General features: G+C 41.7%; 1 protein-coding gene across 1 annotated transcript in view; it reads left to right on the top strand.

Annotated features, from left to right (window-relative positions):
* The window catches only part of LOC149068051 (protein boule-like), a 61,925-nt gene that overhangs the window by 1,964 nt on the left and 35,325 nt on the right, over positions 1-24,636 (top strand). The window contains exon 2 of the mRNA XM_089251875.1: positions 195-416. Within this exon, the coding sequence (XP_089108001.1) occupies positions 414-416 (3 nt within the window). The 5' untranslated portion in view covers positions 195-413. The remainder of the gene's footprint in view (positions 1-194; positions 417-24,636) is intronic.

Raw genomic sequence — 24,636 nt, 5'->3', positions numbered from 1 at the left:
ATAAAAGAATATGTTTTCCACGTTATGGTATTGGTCTTTGTTCCGTTCCTCGCAGAACTGATAACAACACCCGAACCATAAAATTATCCGTGATTCTATTAAGCGGCGTTGACTGTATCTTATAATATTAAGTTAATATTACGAGTTTGCAATCACTCTCATGTGAATTATTCTTTGATGGGTTTGTCTTTCAGATCTACTGTCGTGGTGTAAGAAACCCGGGTGCACGCCCCGATTCATTTTTCTCCCGATCTCGAAACACTTCCGTTTCTCCGACATCTTGCGAAACCCCTAAAGAAGCGAAAACGAAATTATGAACTTCATTGCGGTTCCGTTCAACGATGATGCGATTCGTGTGAATTCCAATCCCATCCAAAGCAGAGGTTCGAGAGAGCGTTGAACATATCCAAAGAATGGTAAGTCACATTTTTTTTTTTTTTTTAACCCCTTCGCTTGGAAGCTATTGACAAGAAATTCGAATGAACTCTATTTGACGAACCGACGATGAATATATTAACCTAACCTAATCGCACGTTAGAAAAAAAAGAAAAGAAGGAGGAGAAAAGGAAGGGGGAAAAAAACAAATGGAAGGAGAACAGTATAATAGATAAGTCGATGAGATAGTAGGTACGAAGTAGATTTCTCTTTATGCCCTCACCCTACCGGTTTTCTTTCGCTCTTATATGTACAGTAGACTTCGGACTTTTCAGCCTAATGGGGCGGAATGATGGACAGGATAACAGAAAAGACGGATATAGTTCTATGAATGGAGATGGGTTAGTTGCACTACTACTACAACACCAGATACATGCACCTCGTCCATATTCCTCTACTGAACTTCTAACGAATTGGTACATGTTGGGATGTGTGTGTATGTATAATGAACCTTCCTTGAAGTTTATTTCTGTGTAATGCTTGTTATGTATAGTTCTGCCCTCCGCAATCAATTTTTTAAACTATGACTTTTTCCCCAACTCAAAGAGAGTGAAGTGTAATGAACGAATAACTGTAGCGTTTTAGGCCTCCTGCTGTCTGCGGCGAGAATTTTTAACGGGGAGATCGGCTCGCATTCGCGGCCTCGAAGTTGGGAACCGCAGGAAACCAACTTCAGCCGACCACCACTGCGGCGACGTTGGGGTTTGAAACCCGCATCCTCGGGGTGAGTTGCACTGGAAGATAGGCGTGGCTACCGAATTGCATTGGACGGTCCCTCCCCCACCCACTTTCCAGCTGATACCTCTTGTTGATAGATACCTCCCCCCCCCTCCTTCCTTGCGTTGTTCTTCCTTCACATTTCATCTATGCTTAGGACAGGACAGGCAGTGTATAGTCACCGACATGAAAATTTAGATTTTTGTAATTATCTAAATTAAGTATCCAATACTTAATTGTTATATAAATTTCAAGCTTAAAATATTCACCCTCTAAGGGGCCGTTCAAGTATTACGTAAGCAAATTTTTAGCCATTTTTGACCCCTTCCCCCCGCTCCTTGTCAGCAAAATTTCGTCATCAGCTTTGCCCCTCTGAATCCTAACTCATATTTTCATGAAGGGTGGTTGATGACGTAAGCATTATCGAAACCACCCCCCCCCCTTTTCATCAAAAGTCAGCAAATCGGAAAACCCCCCTTCCCCTATCGATGATGACGTAATACTTGAACGGCCCCTAAATTGCGAAATTAATGCAGTGACAAAAAATGCACACGAGGTATCAATGCAAAATGAAATTACTCTAAACGTGGACTTTTAAAGATTTTAACTTGATGTTTCTTTTTCTTAATAAATGGAATTTTGCAATTGATATTCTTTCACTGAAAAAATGCCACCGGCATATCATCGTCTACATTCAAGCGATTTGTGGTTACTGTTTTCACAAGCGAAAGTGATGAAAACCCCCCATTTCGCAAATGAGTAGCGACAGGGGCGTAGCCAGAAATTTCGTTCGGAGGGGATGGGGGGAACCAAAGTGATAGACCAATAGATTTTGCCATCTTTTTCCCTTTGTTCGACCATTTTCTCATATTTTGGGGGCTTTGGGGGGGGGGTACCAGACACCCTAAGTCCCCCCCCCCCAACCCCTCGCTACGCCCTTGAGTAGCGACTAGTAGAACTGTCAAATGTCTAGGTTTTTTTTTACAACTGGCTGTTGCGAGGATGAATTTTTGGTAAGAGAGAAAATTCAACTGCCTTTTGTACGGGAAAATCTTTCCTTAGAGCTCGTGTGCACTGAAATGGACGGCAGGACCCGAATCGGGCCAAGCTCACAACTGCTGACGATGCCACGAGATGGCGACTTATGAAAGGATGACGTCACCCTCCGCTATCCGTGAAAAAGTTTTTAACAAGTGGATGTTGCGGAGATGCAGTGATGATAGTAACTCGTGGGAAAAATTGGCCAAGATTTGCCCAAGTGGGAAATTTCTTAGCATTTGTGGGCAATTTTGTGAGTTCATCAAACAAAAGAATTTTTTTGAAAAAAAATAAATTAATGCAGCGCAATACTTTTCTATTGTAAAATACTTGATTACGTATTTTCCCCGCTAGATGTCAGCACATTTTTCGGAATGCGTGGGGGGGAAAAATTTAGTCAAAAGGGAAATTTTTGTGGGAAATTTTGTTGGAAGACGGGTTACTATCACTACGAAGATAAATTTTCTCTTTAACAACTGGCTGTTGCGAATAGTGAATATTCTTTCCAAAAATTCATGTTCGCAACAGCCAGTTCATAGGCGGAGATAGACTTGGAAGTCTGGGGATGCACGATGAGGATGATGTGTCAATTCATATATACATATATATATACATTAGATCAGTCGACTCCACCTTTGACGCTGGGGAGCAATGCCCCCCCGCCCCCCTGTATCTCCCCTTCCCCCATGAGCCAGTTGTTAAAAACCTTTGTATGGATAGCGGAGAGTGACGTCATTCTTTCATAGTTGAAGTATTTTAAAATCTGTCTTTCCTAGCTTTGGAAATGATTCCAACTGAGCACACGGAAATAGTTCTAAAATAAATAAGACCTTTGAAATTCCATGTAAATTCCATGTAAATCCCAAATACATAAGACCTACAAACAGTACAAATAAAATTCAATCATAACGTATCACTCAGTTCACTCCTGAAACATAGATGGCGGCACTGAAAATTCCAACACAACACTACATACGCACTCAGACTGTTAGGTACACACACAGTTACACTTCCGGCACAACTCACTAGGTAGTAAATCGCCCATAGATGGTGATAGACCTGAGTTGTGCTCGGTTTGAAAGAAAGAAAGAAAGTACATACTCCTTCCAGTCTAGCTCCCGCCAGTGCAACTAACTCATGTGATAAGAGGGGAATCCAGTGCGATGGACTCTCGGATTTGACTGACAGGTTTTACGAGCATTGTGTAACTGACCCTCGTCCCTATGAATGCAGTCTCCCCCCCCCCCCCTAAAAATATATTTTTCATACCAAAACCCGCTCTTATTCATATTTTATCACCTCGAGGTGCACTCGAATATTTAATAACTAGAGCCCGGAAGTTCAGACACTAAAAATAGTCGAAAAAGGCACTAAAACTGCCTAAAATAGGCACTAAAACAAGGCATTTATAATTTATAGAAGGAAGAAAATGTAACTAAAAAATACAGCAGTTCCAATTTGACGAGAGAGAGTCATCCACATTATTTCGTTTCTTTACTTCAACCTGTTGTTGATACCCTATTTTTTTTGTCAAGACAATTTCGGTTTTTTTATCCGTGCGTAGGTTGCGAGCCATGATCCCAACATCTAGCAGCAGGAGATCGCACACGTGCTTTTATTTACATTAGGACCCAAGATAGAATGAACAGACTAATAGAAATGAAGAAAATTGTCCCGGGAATTGTCCCCCATTTAGAGTTACTACTAAACCAGACATGCACCTCGTCCATATTCCTCTGCGGAACCTCTAACGAATTGGTACATGTTGGAATGTGCGTGTACGTGTATGTAGTGAAACCTGGCGCGAAGTTTATTTCCGAATAATGCTTGTTATGTGTAGTGCTGCCATCTGCCACAAGTTTTTCTAACTATGAGTGAAGTGTAATGATTGAATGATTTATCGTTGTAGGCCTGTTGCTCTCTGTGGCGAGACTTTTTAATGAGGCTCACATTTGCGCCTTGAAGTTGGGAAGTTGGGAACCACAGGAAACCACCCGGCCCCTCTCCCGGGTTTTGAAAATACACTAAAAACGATATATATATATATACATACATTGAGTACGTGTCTTTGCCCCCCCCCCCCACCCCCCGAGGAAAAAGTTGAAATGACGGCCCTGGGGCGATTGGTGAAAGCTTGTTAAAATGGGTGTGGGGAGGGGGACGGGGGAACAAGAGAAGCATTGTCACAAAAACTGTGCAAATAGTCCTTATTTATCATTCATTATGTCATCTCCCGCTCGTGTGAATAGTCATTATATTAAGGAGAAACGAAAATTAACGCATTCTTCTGTAAATCTCGCCAAATTGGCAGCAAATTTAGCGAGTTTGGCGACGGCTCTGATGATTTAGTGACTGACGTCATGGCGCCAGAGAAATTTATAGAAAGAAGAGAATGAGATTTTACCAGAAGCTTCTCGACTTTTCTTTCGCTGCATAAAAGCGCCGCCAAAGCGAAACTGAGGAGTAGTTGGGTTGAGAAAGAGGGGTAAAAACTTTTGTGTACGTTTGAGAAGCCGCACGTCAGGGGAATCTCCGTTTAGCATGTATTGTTAAATCGCTGCTTGTGAATACGTGTAAGTAGCTGTTCTGTAAAATAAATCTGTGTTGTCCTTCAAATGGCTTCGTGCTTTGCCATCTCCAGCGCTTGTGAGAGACATTATCCGGAACAATATGTTTAGGAGTGGGGGAAAAAAATTTCCCCAGGAAAAATAATTCCGGAAATCTGAGGAGGAGCACAAAAGGGCAAATTTTCTAAAATGTAGGAGAATGCTTGGAATGGCATAAAAAAAAAGGCGGACATGCCCTCATAAAGGAGGTTGTCTGGTAACTCTAGTTTATGGAATCAAATGGTGAAGTCTATTGTGCTTTCGGTTTGGTCCGCAGTTACAAAATACCCATTGTCCCCCCCCCCCAATAGGGCCCTGTTTTAACGCATGGACACATATGTAACTTTGTTTCAAATTTTCCTGATCCGCATTATAACTGCTCCATTTGAAATTGCGAAACCTTCGTGTATTGCTACCTATTTTCTACAAGGTTTTTTTTGTTTTTCCCGATTGCTAGCTGATAACTGCTTCTCCCTTCCCCAACAAGGAAATTTACTCCGCTCATCGCTTTCATTTCCCTCACTATGATACAAAAACACCAGCCATGACGTGTGTGGCTTTCTAGGAAGAAAAATAGCCTACTTTTCTTTTCCCTGGAAGAAAATCTTTTTGTATTATTTATACTGAGTCGTGTTTTTTTTTTTTTATCGCTCCTTCTCGTATCTAACCTTGAACATGAGCTGACTCCACTCACTGGTAGTAGATTGATTGGAGGTGGGAGGGGGGGGGGGAGGCTTTACTGCAAGAACAACTTCAACGTGTTTTTAGAAGTCGAGATATTTCGGGTCGACTGAAATAGGGCAGATCAAGTTTAACGAGATATTTCAGGGTAACTGAAATAAAGCAGTTTGACGAGATATCTCGGGATTGCCGTGGAAAAGTTTAATCCCATTTCTCTGTAGGTCCATAAGGAACCTCAGCACATCAGCTATTTAACTGCCTTGATTTATTCGCCAAGTAGTATGCTCAGCGGCTGATCTTCAGCTGTCACATTCAATTGTTTCAATCATGCAAGCTAGTAGTTTGGGGGAATGGCAATAGACCAGAGTTGTGCTCGGTTCGAAAGAAAGGAAGTTAGACTTATCCGATGTACAATATCGATATGCAAGATATACGGAAGACTGGATATTGTGAAGATATTTATTATTTCAGATGTTTATTTTTTTTATTTTTTTATTTATTTTTTTTTTTTTTAAGGAAGGAAAAAACTCATCTCTGCCTCCACCGGGAGTCGAACCCGGGTCCCTCGATTGCCGGACGAGTGCTCTGACCACTAAGCTACAGAGGAGATAGAGATTTTCCTTCGCTAGAGCGTATATATGCCGAACGGAACCGTGCAATGGACGGTGGAACCGATCAGCTAATAGCTCATTGACGACGAGCCACCAGAGGGCTATATATATGACATGAATGTCGCTCTCCACTTGTTAATACAAGATATACGGAAGACTGGATATTGTCAATGAGCTATTAGCTGATCGGTTCCACCGTCCATTGCACGGTTCCGTTCGGCATATATACGCTCTAGCGAAGGAAAATCTCTATCTCCTCTGTAGCTTAGTGGTCAGAGCACTCGTCCGGCAATCGAGGGACCCGGGTTCGACTCCCGGTGGAGGCAGAGATGAGTTTTTTCCTTCCTTAAAAAAAAAAAAATAAAAAAATAAAAAAAATAAACATCTGAAATAATAAATATCTTCACAATATCCAGTCTTCCGTATATCTTGTATTAACAAGTGGAGAGCGACATTCATGTCATAATATCGATATGTTTCAAAAGGTAGATGTGAGGCGAGGTGAACCTAGGTGACCTAGAAGTTTCACTTCTATCACGCGAGAGATTCTCACACACTCTCTTCTATCTTTCTTCTATCTCGGGGGAAGCACAAAATCACCTCGCGGGCAGCAGCGGGCCCGCGTGCCAGCTGTTGGCCAACCCTGAGGTCAAATTTCGAAACTATGCTCAAATGACAATGAAAAATTATTTTTGTATGGGAATGATGATAGTTCGGATCATTACAAACAGATGGAATTTTCGATTATTTGTACATTACACATCCAGTAGTATCCGTTAACACAATCTGGTAAGTGGTGAAAAAATTGAAGACATAAAGAAATTCAGTCCTCAATGTGTAAATGGAGATGGTGTAAGTTTTATTCATTAATGTCGATTACTTACTTCAGTATCACTGAGATCTCTTGGCGAATTTTAACTGAAATTGAATGGTATCATTTCAGTTTAACCAGGTTTTAACGTTCACGAGGGGAACATTCATGAAATTCACCTCGTCTAGAGAGTCATAATACACTGCTCAAAACAATTAGGGGAGCAAGCAAAAAAGTGAAGAAAACCGTGCGAGACAGCCATACAATGGATAGTACACGCGTATCAATGCGCAATACAGAAAAAAGACGTAAAAAAATTTGGAATTAAGCTTTAATTCTTTGAAAATATGGAAAAAACATGAAAAGATGATTTTGGGCAACAATTTGGTTACGTGTAAACGATAAAAAAAAGTACTGTTTAGACATGATGCATGAGTTTTAATAGGGCGTGTGGTCTCCTCGAACAGCTAAGACTGCTGCACGCCTGTTTGCCATGGATGCGATGAGGTTATCGATCAGACTTTGGGGAATACTGTTCCACTCCTCAAGAAGTGCAATCTGCAAGTCTCGGACAGTAACAGGCGGCCTTGGTCGAGCAGCAATGGATTCAGGTCAGGATAGCACGCTGGCCATTCCATACGCTGTATTGTTTCAGCTTCAAGCATGTTCTCCACCAGACGAGCTCTATGCGGTCGGGCATTATCATCCTGGAAAACAAAGGAATCTCCAATGGCTCCAGCGTAAGGGATGACATGAGGTCGCAGTATCTCGTCTGCATACCTTCGGGCCGTCAAAGTGCCATTCCGAATGATATGCAGGCCCGTACGTCCGCCTATGCTGATTCCACCCCATACCATCCAACCAGCTCGTCTGTATTGTGACCTTTCACGAACGAATGCGAGGTTATTTCGAGTGCCCCTGTCCCTCCATACCAGAACACGTCGGGTGTCACCACAGAGTAATAATACTATAGAGTGCGCGCGAGGGGTTACAATGTGAAGCAAAGATCCGGAGTCACGTGACTCCAGTCGAAAGGCTGGTCAGGGAATCTCGCTGGCAATGCTTTCCTTATGGCTGTTCGTATGACGATCTCCAAGTGCTGTCTTATTTTTCATTAGAATGGTCACCACGTGTGCAGCTTTCGGATGTTCGGAACGGTTTAGGAAAGGAGGAACATTATCCTTTCACAAAGGAATACTTTTTTGCTTATTTCCCTTCTTATAAATTAAAAATTGGAATATTAAATTGACGATGCAATGGATTTCTGACGTAATCTCAGTTTTTAACGACTCCATTTTGGATTTAATTCAATTAAAGTTCCAAGTTTTGGTAAAATTCAAATGTCATGAATCATTATTAAATGTTTTAATAGAATTTTTGGCAATAAATGATTGAAATTGTGAGTTTTATGAAGTTTTAACTGAAATATACGTCTCCGCAAGATTTGGCGAGATTTGGCGAGCTAGTGAGTTCATTCGAGTTTTGTTCAACTTGGAAGAAAATATGCTTTTCAGAAGGATAAATTTATGAAAAATATTCTATTTAAATAGAATGTGAGGAAAACTTCCCCCCCCCCCTCTAGACAATTGCAGTTTTGCATAAAAATGCATAACAACCTCTAAAAATAATAGTATTTTTACCCCTCTTCGTAACGGTTATGTTTGCATATGCTGATAAATACAGCAAAAGCCAACATGAACTAAGCCGATGAAAAAAAATCTCTCTCTATCTTCGCATTTATTATTAATTTAATTTTTATGGCGAAATATGTGTAGTGCACGCATCTCATACGGGCAGAACGAAGTTGTTGAAATAAAGTGATATTTCAGCATGGATTTTTTCCATATTCATCAAACTTACTAACTTCATTTTGAGAATTATTCGATTCATTCGTAAAAAGTGATAAATGCTACGAAATTCATCAAACTTACTAAAAATATTGGTAATTATGCATATATTTACCAACTATTATGCATAATTTCTGAAGATAACGCGCACTACGGATTTATCAAATTTACAGTAACATAAACATTATATATTTGTTGTATACAATATTTTGTTTCCTGTGTGTGTATAGATATTTAGAAAGCTATTAAAAACTGTGCCAAAAAAATTTATTTCATGAAATTTATACTGTTTATATTCACTTCCTTCAAATATTATATATTCAATTAAAATTTAAAAATCCATGTGTTAAGAAATTATTAAGAATTATCCCTTAATGGAAAATTAAAAAATTCCGTTTTCCAATATTTGTTTATTTTATAGAATTTATTTTTTCAAATCTGATACTCCCTAAATATTTCACATAAAAATGAGTGAAATTCATTGAAAAAATGAAGGAAAGTTTTCATCAACTTGATCGAATTGAGTCAAATTTCGTTACAGCAACATCCTAGCTTCTGCGAAAACACGCCAAATGTAATAGCGCAGAACCTGTTCTTTCCCCGACAATACTGCTCATCTTTTCTTCACGTTCGACAAGTTTTATGAATAGCGTGCGCGGTCTATTTATATCTTAAGTCTATGGGTGTCACACTCCAGATTGAATCGGGACTCGTCGGTAAACAGCACTTGGTTCCAATCATGGTTCCAATCAATCATTCTTGGGTGTCTCGCGGTTTCTCCAGTCTCCAGTAAAACAGACGTTTCTGCAACATCCCGATTTCTGCCCTTATCTCCTTTTTCTGGTTTTTGACGTCATGAACTTTGATTTGCATATGAAGTTTTCTTCTTCCGTTTCCTGCTAGGCTTTAAATTATGGATGATTCATTTTATGTTACTTATCGGTATACATCTTTGCGTAATTTTGTTAAAACCATGTGCTCCCCTAATTGTTTTGAGCAGTGTAGTTCACATTCGACCATACATTTGAATAGATTCAGGAGTGGCCAACTTCTCTATCTTCGACAGTCAACATAATGGTCGGTTGCAGCGTCGCAGGCCTCACCAGGGTCACCTCTGCGGCGTATGGGCCGCACCTGGAAAACTCGCAGATTTTATACCTCATAAGTATATAGAGACACGAGCAATTCAGGCGCAGGTTTTACGCAGGGCTTTGAATTCTTCCCCCCCACCATTCTTCACAAACTTGCTACTCATATGGTTGGGTTCTCAGCTAGATGCAATGCATCAAAAATTGCAGTTTCTTCAGCAAATTATTCCATTCGGTACATTCACAGTTTGAATTTTACAGAGAAAACCAGATGTATGATTTATGTGTCTTTTTTACGTGAGCGGGGGAAGTCGGAAGTGGTTTCGAACCCGTGGGTGCTCCTCTTGGGCTTTATGTAGAAAATTTTGGTTTCTGAATCAATTCTGGAGTTGCTCGGATCCATGCCCACAAATTACCGTGAGTGCTTCGATCACCCACAGCACCCCGGCTCCGACAGGGGTGTACGTGTAAGCTACCTTCTTTGTGCACCGAGGAATGTCACCAACCTGCCATGTGATTCAAATTCAGAGATGAACGCTACTCTGTTTTCGAAAATCATCGTGTCCCTGTGTGGAAGTTCCTCGGTCAACGGAACAATATCAATCCATTATCAAATATGGTACTTCTTTTTTGCCCAGAGGCTGCTTAGCTTAGTCGGTTGAAGATTCAAGGTGCCATTGTAAGTTGGGGCGTCAAATCCGAAGAAGTTTCGTCACTGTGAGCAGAGAACACCAAATATGTATGAATTCAGCTACAACAGGCAACATGTCCAACGAGAGATAGAAGAAAATCTGCTTGAGAATCTCACGCGATAGAAGCGAAACTTCTAGGTTGTTAAGTCTGATTCACCGTGACCAGCTATTCGCTTCGCCTCACATCTATCTTTTGCAAGATATCTAAGTCTATCGGATAAGTCTAACTCTCTTTCTTTCAAACCGAGCGCAACTCCGGTCTATTGCCATGGGCAATTAACCACCGAGTGAGTTGTACTGGAAGGAAGTGTGAGTACCTAACAGTCTGAGTGCATATATAGTTTTGTGTCTGATTTTTTAGTGCTGCCATTTATATTTCAGAAAAGAAGTGAGAGATGTGACGAAGTGAGCAATGACTGAATATTTTTCTACCATTGTAAGCCTGTTGCTCTCTATGGCGAGACTTTCTAATGGGAAGGTCGGCTCGAATTCGCACCTCGATGTTGGGAACTACAGAATACCAACTTTAGCCGACCACCGCTGTGGCGACGGAGAGATGGGGGTTATGGTAGATTTGAAAATTCGTTCCCTATGGTTAAAGAAGTTTCACTTCAAAAAAAAACTGCCTATACTGAAAAATTCATGAGCAGTTTGTTGGAAAAAGCAGTATCGGGACATAGAAATTATTTCATCATTAGAAATAACGAATGTTTGTTAATCAGGAAGTCTGCGGTTGGAACCAATAGCTCAACTAACCACGAATTTACACTAGACTACCTTAACAGTAGATTACACTACACTAGATCGCAAATTTAATTTGATACAAAATATTATTTTGTTGTCAGGGGAAGCACAAAATCCCCTCACTCACCCGCGCGCCAATTGTTGGCCAACCCTGAGGTCAAACTTGGAAACTATGCGCAAATGAAAATGAAAAAATTCTTTTGTCTGAGCAAAGAAGGTGGTTGGTTATGAGGTAAAAACGAAATGCTCGCTACCGACAGCGATTGGCGGAACCTTTTGCCACATCACCAAAAGAAAAATGTCTCCGTTTCGCACGTGGTGTTGCACTCTGTAATGCCTTTCTACATCACACATTTCTCAGGTTTGTCGGTTCATTCTACTGCTTTCAAATGCTTTTTATTCTAATATTATTTTTTCGTACACTACTGAGTTTCCTCTTCCCCACTTCTTTGTTTTTAGTACTTCTTTAAAAAAGTTTCGCTAGTGCAATTAAGGTCGCTCGTTGAGACATTTTTTTTTTTTTGCGGACGAGATGGAAAAGAATTTTTCTCAAACCGACTATGCGCATGCGTGGAGCAGAAAAGTAAGAAAAGAATGGCGGAATGTGTTTCTTCTTGGTTTTACAAAGAACAATTTAGAAATAGAAACTATGTTTCCTTTTTGTTTAAAAATGAGATCAAAAGAGTTTGTATCCTTTTTTTTTATTCTGTTACATTAGAGGTTTACTATGGCAAATTTTGACTTCACTCGCAGAAATGTGTCACACGAATTTTATCTTACAAAACCTTTCCATTTCGGTTGAGAAAAAATACAATTATTTATCTATTTCGCTATTTTTACCTATTATTTAACTATTTCGCAGTTTATTTACATTGGTTTTTCTCTTGTAATCGGCCAACCGGGCCCTGAGGTAGTGACCACACACACACACACGCACACGCACGCAGTAACATTGAAGTTTTTGTGATAATAAAGCATGGTGTGGCTGCGCTTCAACCATGAAAATGTTAGTGAAGAGCTAAGGGGTCATTCAAGTATTATGTCAGTATCGAGGGGTTTCGGATTCGCTGACTTTTGATGACAGGGGGGGGGGGGTTGAAGGTTGCTTACGTCATCGACCACCCTTTTTGAAGATATGAAATATTCTAAGCTGCTGACAAGGGGGGGGGGGTCAAAAATGGCTAAAAATCTGCCTATGTAATACTTGTATGGCCCCTAATGGAAGGCTCTGAACAGAGGTGCCGACGTGAAGAAAGTATTGGGTGGGGGGGGGGTGCTAAAAGTTGCTGGTCGTCCCGTATATATATGGGACTCAAGTGTATACGCAGGAGAGGGAAGGTGTATTGCATTGTTTTTAAAGAAATTATTGGGGGGGGGGGTGCTCAGCCACCTTACAAAAATTATTGGGGGTGGGAGGGGACTCAAAGGGCCTCAGCTCTTAGGTTCCGGCGCCTGTGGCTCTGAAGCCAATCAGTGTAAGTCAACTTTCTGAAAATGACTTTCGTATCGCAATCGCCTCTTCATTGTTAAAACTTCCAACTGCCAAAACATTCGAGTCACTATCTTAATATTGCAACAGCAGAGAGCGCAGCTTATACTGACCACGGAATGAAAAATATCCAAGATCCTTTGAAACAGTGGTTCCCAACCTGGGTTGCCCGCACACCTAGGAGTGCTGGAGAGCATTTTTGGGGGTGCGAGATGGGAAAAAAAAAATAACTACATGTTGACTGATCATTCAGGAAAATTAAAATGATGATGAAAATTGAATTTTTCAATTCCTAAAAAAAAAATATGAATCCTACCAATATTTTGACTTCCACTCGCAGAAATATGTCGCACGAATTTTATCTTACAAAATTTTCTTTTTCGATTAGCGATGGCGCTTGTTTTCCTTTTCTGTTGAGAAAAAGTACCATTATTTACCTAAACTATTTCGCAGTTTATTTACATCGGTACCTCGTATTATGAGTATGTTGCGCTATCTATCGTGATAGTGTTTGATACTATCGTGGACACGGAAAACGTCAAAAAATTCAGTCAGGTTTCCAAGAAACATTAACCAGTAGTTGTTGCGGGCTGGAAGCACTACGTGAAGAACTATTCAATGAATCTTTATTTTTTCCAAATCTCAAAAAATGCCACAAAAATAGTAAGTTTTTTTAGTTTCGATTTCGAATTAACTTTAAAACAAAATGAATCTTTTTTTTTTGCCTATTTTCAAAATTTTTTCGTAAAAACGCCTTTTTTGAATTTTTCCTGCCATAAATGCCTATTTCACATCATTGTTTTAAGTTTATGCGCAAATTTCAGAAGCTATATTCTGTAGAACTTGGATGTTTTGAGCGCTGAGAACAACGGAATTGCTCTTTTTAAAAGTGTCCAACTCTTAGTATTGATTATCATCGGAATGGAGCCCGAGAGGAAACTTGTGGTTGCCGTGCATTTACTTTGTTTAGGCCGCATGGTATTAGACACGAATGTTTTTGTTTCAGATGAATGCAGCCAATGTTTGAGAAAAATTATAAGTTTGTTTCTCCACGTGCTTGCTCACACATTGAACTGCATTGTGTATTGATAGCTGACCGATGACTGTCCCAAGAGGACATCAGTTGACGTGCGGGGTAGAAGCAAACAGGGCTCCGTGGGCCCATGCTGTTTTGATTTTGTGTTTTTAAAACTATAACAAGCGACCATGACAAGTTATTTTACATACATATTTAGTATTCGACCAAACTGAACACTGCCGCTCTGAGGAGTGTGGGACATTTGTGGCCACACAGGGCCCCGCGCTTGACGGATTCCTGCATAAGTAGTAGTATAAATAATAGAAACGTGTTAAATTTTTTACAACCTCAAAACAAGATATCTGTGTTTCAGCTATAAAAATGGAAATGGTTATTCCAAATGATACAGCAAATAAACGATAATTATTCATAACTCAAAGGAGCCCCACAGAACATATTCTCTAAAGCAGCGTTTCTTAAGCTTTTTTTGCCCGTGGCCCCCTTTGAAACATATTTTTTTTCTCGTGGTTCCCCTGTCTTATACCCAGAGTCTTCGACCCTCATCTAGAAGCAAGATCCTTTGTACGTATTGAATTGATTTTTTCAGTGAATTTATACTGAATGAAAATTTGCAAATAAGATTGGCCTCCAGACCGCTGGCCTAGGATTTATTGAGCTCCCCGCTAATCCGAAATCTATTCAGGACCGTCTTAACATCGTGGGCCCCCCTAGGCAAAGTGATGCTATGGTAGTCCTATACTTAGCCGGAAATAAACAGCCTACATATTTCCTACTTATTTTCAAAATTTATTGTACTATACAAAATATCATAAGGTGGTGTCACTTATGGACATGAGACCCCCGGGCATGACCCCTCACAACATTGGGACTGACAGAGATGCAGCCCGGGGCCTGATATGGTTTTAATCATCTTTTGTTTTTCACACTATAAATTTAATATAGAGGAGGGGTCTGTGTGAAAAATCTAGCCGGGGGTCTGCGAAAAACCCTATCCTAGGGAAACTGCTGCAAAATGCAGGCGGTGAGATCCGGGTGGGTCCAAGCCCAAAGACGGTCTGGTTTTGTGGGTGGTTTCGTTGGATTTTGTGAGTGTATAGTCACTAATATAAAAGCATTATTTCTTCACACCTTAATTTTTCTTCTCGGCTCTCTGCAGCCTTCCAAACCACTTGTCATGACCCCTTCCTAAATTTTCTTCCGTGGCCCCCTTGAAGAATCCCAGTACCACTAGGGGGCCATATGGTCCCCGGTTGAGAACCACTGCTCTAAAGGCTTCGCATCTGGAACTGACTTTATTTTCAGCGACCACTAATATTTTACTTTTGGCATGAAATCTATTTAACTTGGATAATAATGCAGTTATTATAAACTAATATGGAAACAGTAGACAGAGTATGTCCAGAGTATGTTCAGCAAGTTTTTGGACCTTTAATACCTATACATTGCTTTTTTCCTTCCTTCCATTAATTATAAAAAAATTTTTAAGTGCCTATTTTAGGTATTCTTGTTGCCTTCTTGCCTGCCTATTTCGACCATTTTTAGTGCCTAAACTTCCTTAAAATAAAGATTGCCGTCCCGTAGCGTGCTGGGACGTATATTCGCCCCCCCCCCTCCCACACTACAGCCAAAATGTTCTTGATACCGATATTATACGCGGTATTTTGAGAAGAGAGGCAGCGGTGTATATATAAAAAAGGCGTACACATATTTACAGAACGATACTAAAAAAATATCCATATAAAAACACTAGCACACACACACACACACACTCAATCAAGCGTACATGCAACAAAAACACAAAAATTAATGAAAAAATTTCTTATTGATTGAAATATGTATTAATGAAAGATAATTACAGAACTAATTAAAATTTGGAATTAATGAAAATTCAGAATGGATAAAAGAAGTTAATTGAACGTTAATGGAAGAAATTAGGACGTGAGAATAATGAAAATTAGTGCGTTTACGAATTTGATGAGTTTTTAAATTAATGAAAGAAATAATTCCAGAATTTTTACGAAGATTCATATTTTACGAATGAAATGATTTCAAAATTGGCGGAAAACTTAGATAATTTGGGGGGACTGTTCGGCACATTCTCAGATCACTCGAGTCACCCGCGGCACTGTTTCAGAACATTTGAGCGGCCCACGTCAGATCACTTAAGTGATCCCCAGTGCCGTTCTAGGTCACTTAATTACGGTAAGTGTCCTGCGACATCTTTTCAAATCAATGAAGTAGCCTGTACTCTCCTAAAGGTTGAACATCCCTTGACCCAGGCAGAGCCGCAACTATAGAAACAAGAAACCGGCTCGGTCTACCGGGGCGCAAGTGAGCATTTCAGCTCTTCTCCCCCCCCCCCCCACTTGTTCTTCGTGATTTTAGACGAACATAGCGTATACTTGGCATCCTTCCTGATCCAGCGCCCAGGGTACCAGAACCCTTATCCTTCCCCTAGTTGCGGCCCTAGACCTAGAGAATGTTCATTAAATGCGACTAATATAGTTGCTAGCATGTGAGTGGGGGACTAAAAGCGTGACCGAGATAGAGGCGTAGGTGGGGAGCGGACTATACCCTAGGCAGAAAACTTGAGGAATGAGTAGGTCACGAAAATCCGTCTAGAATAGAAGGGCAAAATTTGCGCAGCCCACAGGCGGCTAAACCATCCATCTATGGCTTTTTTCATAGCTCTCTACCATAAATCTTTTCACTTCATTTTCACCCGTAGCTCCCTAAGCTAAGTGGGATTTTATTTTTTTCATATTAGTGAATTATTCTTATTAAGCATAGCCAAGCAGAAAAGACTGCTGACGTCATACTCCCTCCAATTAAGGCGACTGTATAAGGAGTATATATAAGCCATATTCTAGAGGCTATACCTCCAATTATAAGATCGATGGTGTCACGTGATGAATCGGGTGACGTCACAAATGTTTTCGTAGTGAAGCCCACGTCGATATTGATATCGCCCGCGGAGTTTTTCCGACTGTTGATTCCGTTGTTGTATGTTTATTTCAACATTGGGCATCAGTGTCACCAGAAAAACGCGCGCCAATCACACGCATGCGTGTTATGACATTGTTCAACATGCTCAACACCAGACCAGACCAGCATCAAATTTTTTCCTCCAGCCAGAGGGCTGATAGCAAAGCCGCTTGAAAAGACTCTTAATGCAGCTTTGGCTGGTAGTGGGAAAAAAAAACGGGCCAAGATAGGCCTATGAAGAAGGAAAGATTGTGTAAGCTAGTAAGTGTGTTCATGTATGTAGAAAAATGATAGATTTTTGACGAATTCGAGGGTCCTGGTCATGGCTATGAAAAATTTAAGCCTGGCAATTTCACTGTCAGAAAACGCCGCCACGCACCAACAGGTCCCTGAAAATGAAGACAGCTGCAACACAATTAGTAAATGGATCAACATGCAAAAATGGCGAGTTCCAAAGAAAGTCCGTACAACACCACTCACAAAAGAATCAATATGACACGTCAAAATACACATAAAGTTCATAAGTAACTAGTCGTCATACGGGGTGAATAATTTCCCCCCCCCATTTTTCAAAGTCTTGATATAGATATGAGGAGTGTGAGATTAAATAGGTGCCAAGGAAAATTAAAAAAAGATTAAATAGGTGTCAGAAATATACAAAAACAGGGGAAAAGAACATATTTACACACGTATATACAATTATTAATACCGTAGATTTTCCCATCTGAGATGGAAAATTTGTCTCGGTCTTCTGTAAATCTTCCTCCGAGCATTTGCTCGTTGAGGAGGAATTTCACTGTAGTTGACAATACTTCTTATATGTTGAAATTCCGAGTTGTCCATTAACTCGAATTGGTTTCTGTTAAGTTGTTTGATATAAACAAAAATTTTAGAGAAGTGAAAGATCTGTGATCAGTATATTGTGATTTCTCGAATAAACCACAAGGGGCCCGTACGAATCTCCTTAGTATTTTGTTTTGCATTCTTTGGAGAATTCTGATGTTTGTTTTTGTCGCAGGGGCCCAAGCTGGGGGAAAGAATAAAGAAGTATAGGTCTGAGTATTGACTTGAATAGAAGTATTTTGTTTCTGAGAGAGAGCTTTGCTTGAGGAAAAGTAATTTTATTTAAAGCTCCCATTATTTTATTGGCTTTATTACAAGCATGCTTAACGTGTGGTGTGAAAGTCGTTGCTTTGTTAAAAATGCAACCTAAATATTTGACATTTTTAACGGGACGAATTGGATGATCATCATCAATGTACGAACGGCGAAGCGGTGGATTTTCCCTACGTTTTGCAAACGAAACGAATTTGCATTTTTCATGGTTAAGCACAATGTCGGACTCCTCACAGAAATTAGTGATCTCATCAACAGTTTCCCGAAGATTGTTTACGGCTCTGCTAGCTGTTGAATTACACAAAACCACCGCAATATGCTCAACACTGCAGCCAGCGAGATGCTTTATATAAACTGAAGAGCCAAAAAAAAAAAAAACTGGTACAGGCACGCGTATGCAAATAAAGAGATATGGAACCAATCAGAGTACGGCGCTGCGGTCGGCAAGGCCTATATAACACAACAAGTGTCTGGCATAGTTGTTAGATCGGTTACTGCTGCTACAATGGCAGGTTATCGAGATTTAAGTGAGTTTGAACGTGGTGTTATAGTCGGCGCACGAGAGATGGGAACGACATAGCATCTCCGAGGTAGCGATGAAATTTGGATTTTCACGTACGACCATTTCACGAGTGTACCGTGAATATCGGAAATCCGGTAAAAAATTCAATCTACGACATCGCTGCGGCCGGAAAAAGATCATTCAAGAACGGGACCATCGACGAGAATCATTAAACGTGACAGACGTGCAACCCTTCCGCAAATTGCTGCAGATTTCAATGCTGGGCCATCAACAAGTATCAGCGTGCGAATCATTCAACGAAACATCATCGATATGGGCTTTCGGAGCCGAAGGCCCACTCGTGTACCCTTGATGACTATAACACCAAACATGGCCCCCACTCTGTCCCTTGCGGGATATAAGCGGATTACCTTGCGGCTGGGACATGCTGGAAGAACTCTCCTGACACACATCCAGGCCCGGCGAACATCCCCCGACTCGCAAGCCATCGGGTCCGTCCCGCCGGGACCCCCCACTCCATCCCAAGCAGCCACACACCGAGAAGCTTCCGGAAACCTCCGATGGTCAAGAAGGAGCACAGGTGGACCGCCCGCCAGATCTCCGACCCAGCAAAAACATTCCGCCGGCCCTCGACTCCAATAGTCCACGAAAGAACACCCCCGTCCGCCACTCATCGCCCAAAGGAGCAACAGAACAGAACCAAACGTCCGTCCCCCTCCGGCAGCCCGCACCCGTCCATGCCACCACCGCACTCCGTCTCCACCAATCCATCCGCAGATGGACCCGTGGGATCTCAGTTGCCAATCACTCGCTTCAGCTCCTTTGCCACCTGAAAGAAAATATACAAATATACATACATGGCACATGCAAGCACTGAACAGAAATGACAGCAAGTGCTTAACATCAAGTGGAAATTGTCAGGAAAGAACAACATGAGAAACATCGCAGTTCTGTTAAATGAGCGGGACAGAAGCAAAAAAAAAAAAAAAAAAAAAAAAAATTACAGTGATGTGGTGAAAAATATTCCCATGAAACGTCACAGTCCATCCGATGAATATCCAGGATTACAAAGCAGTGGGAATTCGAGAGACTAGACCCAAAATAGTCTCACAAAACATCACAGTCCAAAATGCATTCCAGAACAAAACCAGCGTTGTGGTAATTCATGGTTCACCACAGTAGATCGTAGAACTTACAAATATATATATATGGATACATGTGAGTAAATGCAAATACATAGAAAAGATTACAAAGATACATGAATATGTGAAAAAAATATAAAAAAAAAGACAACGGAAATCTGAAGAACATTGTCCTAATTTCACTAAGAGTTGACAATGGGAATTCATGTGAAACCTCGTTGTTCGATGAAAGACCCTTGATGACTGCACGACACAAAGCTTTACGCCTCGCCTGGGCCCGACAACACTGACATTGGACTGTTGAGGACTGGAAACACGTTGCCTGGTCTGACGAGTCTCGGCTCCAATTGCTTCGAGCTGATGGACGTGTACGAGTATGGAGACAACCTCATGAATCCATGGACCCTACATGTCAACAGGGGACTGTTCAAGCTGGTGGAGGCTCTGTGATGGTATGGGGCGTGTGCAGTTGGCGTGATATGGGACCCCTGATACGTCTAGATACGACTCTGACAGGTACGTAAGCATCCTGTCTGATCACCTGCACCCATTCATGTCCATTGTGCATTCCGACGGACTTGGACAATTTCAGCAGGACAATGCGACACCCCACACGTCCAGAATTGCTACAAAGTGGTTCCAGGAACACTCTTCTGACTTTAGACACTTCCGCCGGCCACCTAAATCCCCAGACACATTATTGAACATATCTGGGATGCCTTGCAACGTGCTGTTCAAAAGAGATCTCCACCCCCTCTTACTCCTACGGATTTATAGACAGCCCTGCAGGATTCATGGTTTCAATTACCTCCAGCACTACTTCAGACATTAGTCGAGTCCATGCCACGTGGTGTTGCGGCACTTCTGCGGGCTCGCGGGGGCCCTACACGATATTAGGCAGGTTAACAAGTTTTTTTGGCCCTTCAGTGTATATACCGGGGATTTTTCGTGATTTTTTTTTTCCTTCTTTTACCTCGACAAACGATAATATCGAAGGAATCGATGTATTTTGTTTTCACTGCTCTCTGTTCGCTTGTGTGCGGTTTCAAGATGGTCGTCGAAGGGCTTGTTTTCGCTGTTAAAAAGCCGCAGCGAAGTCAAAAAATGCCACCAGAATCGTTGATGTTAAATTGTCGACGTGCTTCAAAATGGTGTGGACGATCAAATGAAAACAGGAAGTACCGAATCATTTTTATAAATTTCCCGTCAAACTTTTTTCGTGCGCACGTGCTTAACCAAACAGAAAATGATTTGTATTTTGAGTTTTAAGCTAATTTATGTGTCATCGTGTGTGGTAAATGTATTTGAGTAGTCTGAATTAAAAAACACAAAATCATGTATCAAGGAAACCGTTATTTTCCGGATATTATGCTGAGGTGAACTCGGAAAGAAAAGTCATCACGTCTCCGCCGGTACTCGAACCCAGACCCTCTTGCAAGCATGCTACCATCTACACCACTGGAAACACGACCCTGCCTTCCTTATTTCACTCACTGTGGCGTGAGGCACTGAAGTAGAGGCATTAGTAGCCTTAAACTTAAGGAAATGGCCCCCCGGGTGGTACGGTTGAGGGTTTTTTTTCTCAGCCCAAGATATCAAGGAAACAGTTATTTTCCTAGACATTAGGGTCATGTCTCCAGTGGTGTAGATGGTAGCATGCTTGTGCCCGGTATGCAAGAGGGCCTGCGTTCGAGTCCCGGCGGAGACGTGGTGACTTTTCTTTCCGAGTTCACCTCAGCATAATATCCGGAAAATAACTGTTTCCTTGATATATCTTGGGCTGAAAAAAAAAAAAACCATCTATCTCTCTCTAAAATCATGTATGTTTGTTTCTGTGGAGAAATTGGCAAGTTTTATTGGTTTATTTTCTGTGTATACCATCAAAATATTTCCGAATATATTCGGTACTGGAAGCGTACCGAATGCTTTTTTATGCTGGATTTTTGGGTGTCAATAATTACGTTTCTTGTGTAAAAAAAAAAATGAAACCAACAAATATTTCACACAAATAAAAGCATTCAAACAGTGGAGGGGGGGGGGGCGGATTCTCCCCCCTTTTACCCTCCCGCCTATGCTAATAATACAAATTGTGAACAAAAAAGTGATCACGCTCAAGTGTCGCGGGAAAAGATGTAGGGAGGAAATCGACCAAAATATGAGTGGAATATTTCCGTAGTTATATATATTTAAAAATATCGATATTTACTATTATTTCTAAACTGTTGTCTGAGCGATAGTTTTTATAATTGTGAAATTTTTGCAAATTTTGAATACTTTAATTTTTAAAAAATCAAGCTGATTGCGAGTTTCTATTCGATACTCTGCGGTGCTGTATCAAACGCCCCCACTATGTGTGCTATGTTCCTTGCTCGCGGCATAGGCGGAGATAGACCTGGAAGTTTCGGGTGCACGATGATGATGTCAGTTCATATATACATTATATATAAATGTATATAGATCAGTCGACTCCACCTTTTGACGCTGGGGGCAATGGCCCCCCCCCCGCTCCCCTCCGCCCATGGCTCGCGGCTATATTCTCATCTCGCTTTTCATTCGTCGCTTTGCTTGCTGCCCCACTATGTTCTTAGCCTTTAGCCTGGTTTTCCTAGGAATAGGTTTTTTTACGCCGCGTGAACCGAACTGGATCAATTCGCGTCGGCAGAATCGGGATACATAATCACGCTACGCGTTTGTGTTTTCCTAGCGTGGCGCATCAGATCAGGGTGGCTATATTATAAACAGTATGTGGCCCTGGCATCAGCTACTCTGTCGTCTGCATTCTCCGGTTTAAAGGGGAGGGAAATGAAGGGCGCATCAAAAAAAAATGAAGGGAAGATCGGTGAAACGCGCAGCGCACGACGCGTTTGACTCCTCCAGGAGCAGTCCGCCAATCACGCCCGACGTAAAGCGCGGTCGTGAGCCGTATTGCGCTCTGTAGGAGAACAGTTATATTGCTTTTCTTGTTATATAAGGCACAGAAAGCCTGCCCGTAGGAAAATCCCGGCTTGAGAGGGAAAAACGAACATCAGGAAGGACCCGGCTTTACCCACTACCGCTGATGAATATGATTTAGGACCAGAGATATTATATATTTGTTATTCGGATAAGCCATTATAAAGGCCCACTTCGTTTGTGCCTTCCGTTGTCATGAGTTACCACCAAATGTATGTAAACAGATCGACAGCGGTATTTTCGTGAAAAAAAAAGAGGGCTTTGTGGGAAAATCGTTCCAAAATCTCTCTCCCGACTGATATATGAGACCTTGCTTCAGAGGAAACAGCATAAACACGCCAAAAGATGTGGAAATACAGAGCTTTCGGAAGGAGGCGTAAGGTAAGAAGAAGCTCTCTTCTTATTGTTATTAGACAGTTTTGGAGGTTTCCTTGGCGATTCCTCCAGTCGAGCGAGGATGCCGCCAACACGCCATTTACCTGTATATTCGAGTCACTTATTATGCTTCATGTGTCAGTGGTTCGCAACTTTTCATACTTCGAGTACACCCCCCGTCCCGGGAAATTCATATACAAGACGTACGCACTCCTCACCCCTGAAATATTTAAGAGAATATTGTTCTTGCTTACCTCCTAATAATGCGGAGAAAGCGCGCAAATCCCTAGTAATAGGCCGAGACTTGCGTACATGGTCGCAACGAGATGCGTGGTAAGCCATCACCTCCTAGAGATAGAAGGCCTCTGCAGTGTTTGCCATAAACGTCATTCAGACTACCTAGCAAGTTTGCCACACAGCATCGTATTTCGTTTCTTCTTATTTTGGCGTCGAATATCCCTGATTGCCTCACAAAAGCCGCATAGTAATTGGATGTGGGACATAGAAATCGCCAATTCTGAGCTCGATCATTTCTTTTCCTCACAACTTTGATACTACTACTACACCGCACACCAACTCCGGTCATATATCGCCATACGGCAATTTCCGACCAGTGGAGTTGGGTGGGAAATGAAGGCTCCATCCATCGGTGGCCGCCCTAGACTCGGTAGGTAAAAAACTTGCTTGAAATGCTCTATTCCCGGATTCGAACCCATGGACCTTGATGGTAACCTTCATAGTGGAAGACGAGCATCTATACCACTGCGCCACTCGGGCTAACTTTGATACTATCACGAGCAGAGAATTTTTTCCCCTGAATATTCTGAGGGAAAATGAACTACGTACTAACGTCACAGGCAGAGTGCGGAGGCCTTCTATCTCTAGGAGGTGATGGGTAAGCCAGGCAAGAACGCATTTTGGTGCCCTCTTGTAATGTTTAATGTTGGGAGGGGGCTAAAAGGATGAAATCTTCACCCCCCCCCGGTCTTTTTTTTAATTTTTACTTTTATTACCAGACGCGCCCCTCTCCCCATCCGATACAGACATCAGAGCGTTCCCGAAGGTGGGGCATGCCTGGAAAATCCAGAGCCAACTTTTTTTTTTCTTCTGCAGACCGGCCAGCCTTCCCTCAGTTGCGACCCTGCTTGCGTACTACAATACCTTGCATTTATAGTGCATCCCTTGCACTATAAATTCAAGGGATGTGGGATGCGTGCCTCCTTTCTTTTTCTTTCAAATCGAGCACAACTCTGGTCTATCGCCATGCGCAACTTACTACCGAGTAAGTTGTGCTGGAAGTGTGTGTGTGTGTGTGTGTGTGTGTGTACCTAACACAGTCTGAGCGAGTAGTATCTAGTGTTGCGTCTGATCTTTTTAGTGCTGCCCTCTATGTTTCAAACCGTGAGTTAATTGTAGTGGTTGAATATTTGTACCGTTGCAGGCCTGAGGCGGGACCTTTTAACGAGTGAGATCGGCTCGCATTCGCTCCTCGAAGTTGAAAAACCAACTTCAGCAGAACACCACCATCTTGGCGGCGCCAAGCGACGTTCGAACCCGGGTCCTCGCGATGCGCGTACTGTCACTATTATGGTCGAAAGACCAGACGCGCCTCCACGTTAATATTCGTGAGAACCTCTAACGTATTGGAGACGCGCCGGAGACCGTTTATTGAGTAAAAGAAAATCTGACTGCAAGAGCCATACAGAATGGACACAACCGTGGAAGACAATACTGTCCCATCACGA

The sequence above is a fragment of the Pholcus phalangioides genome, unplaced genomic scaffold, assembly GCF_987345545.1.
Source record: "Pholcus phalangioides strain wild (caught in Gottingen) unplaced genomic scaffold, Ppha-v1.0 ptg000027l_1, whole genome shotgun sequence".
NCBI classification, from domain to species: Eukaryota; Metazoa; Arthropoda; class Arachnida; order Araneae; family Pholcidae; genus Pholcus; species Pholcus phalangioides.
This window is presented reverse-complemented; position numbering and strand designations above follow the sequence as displayed.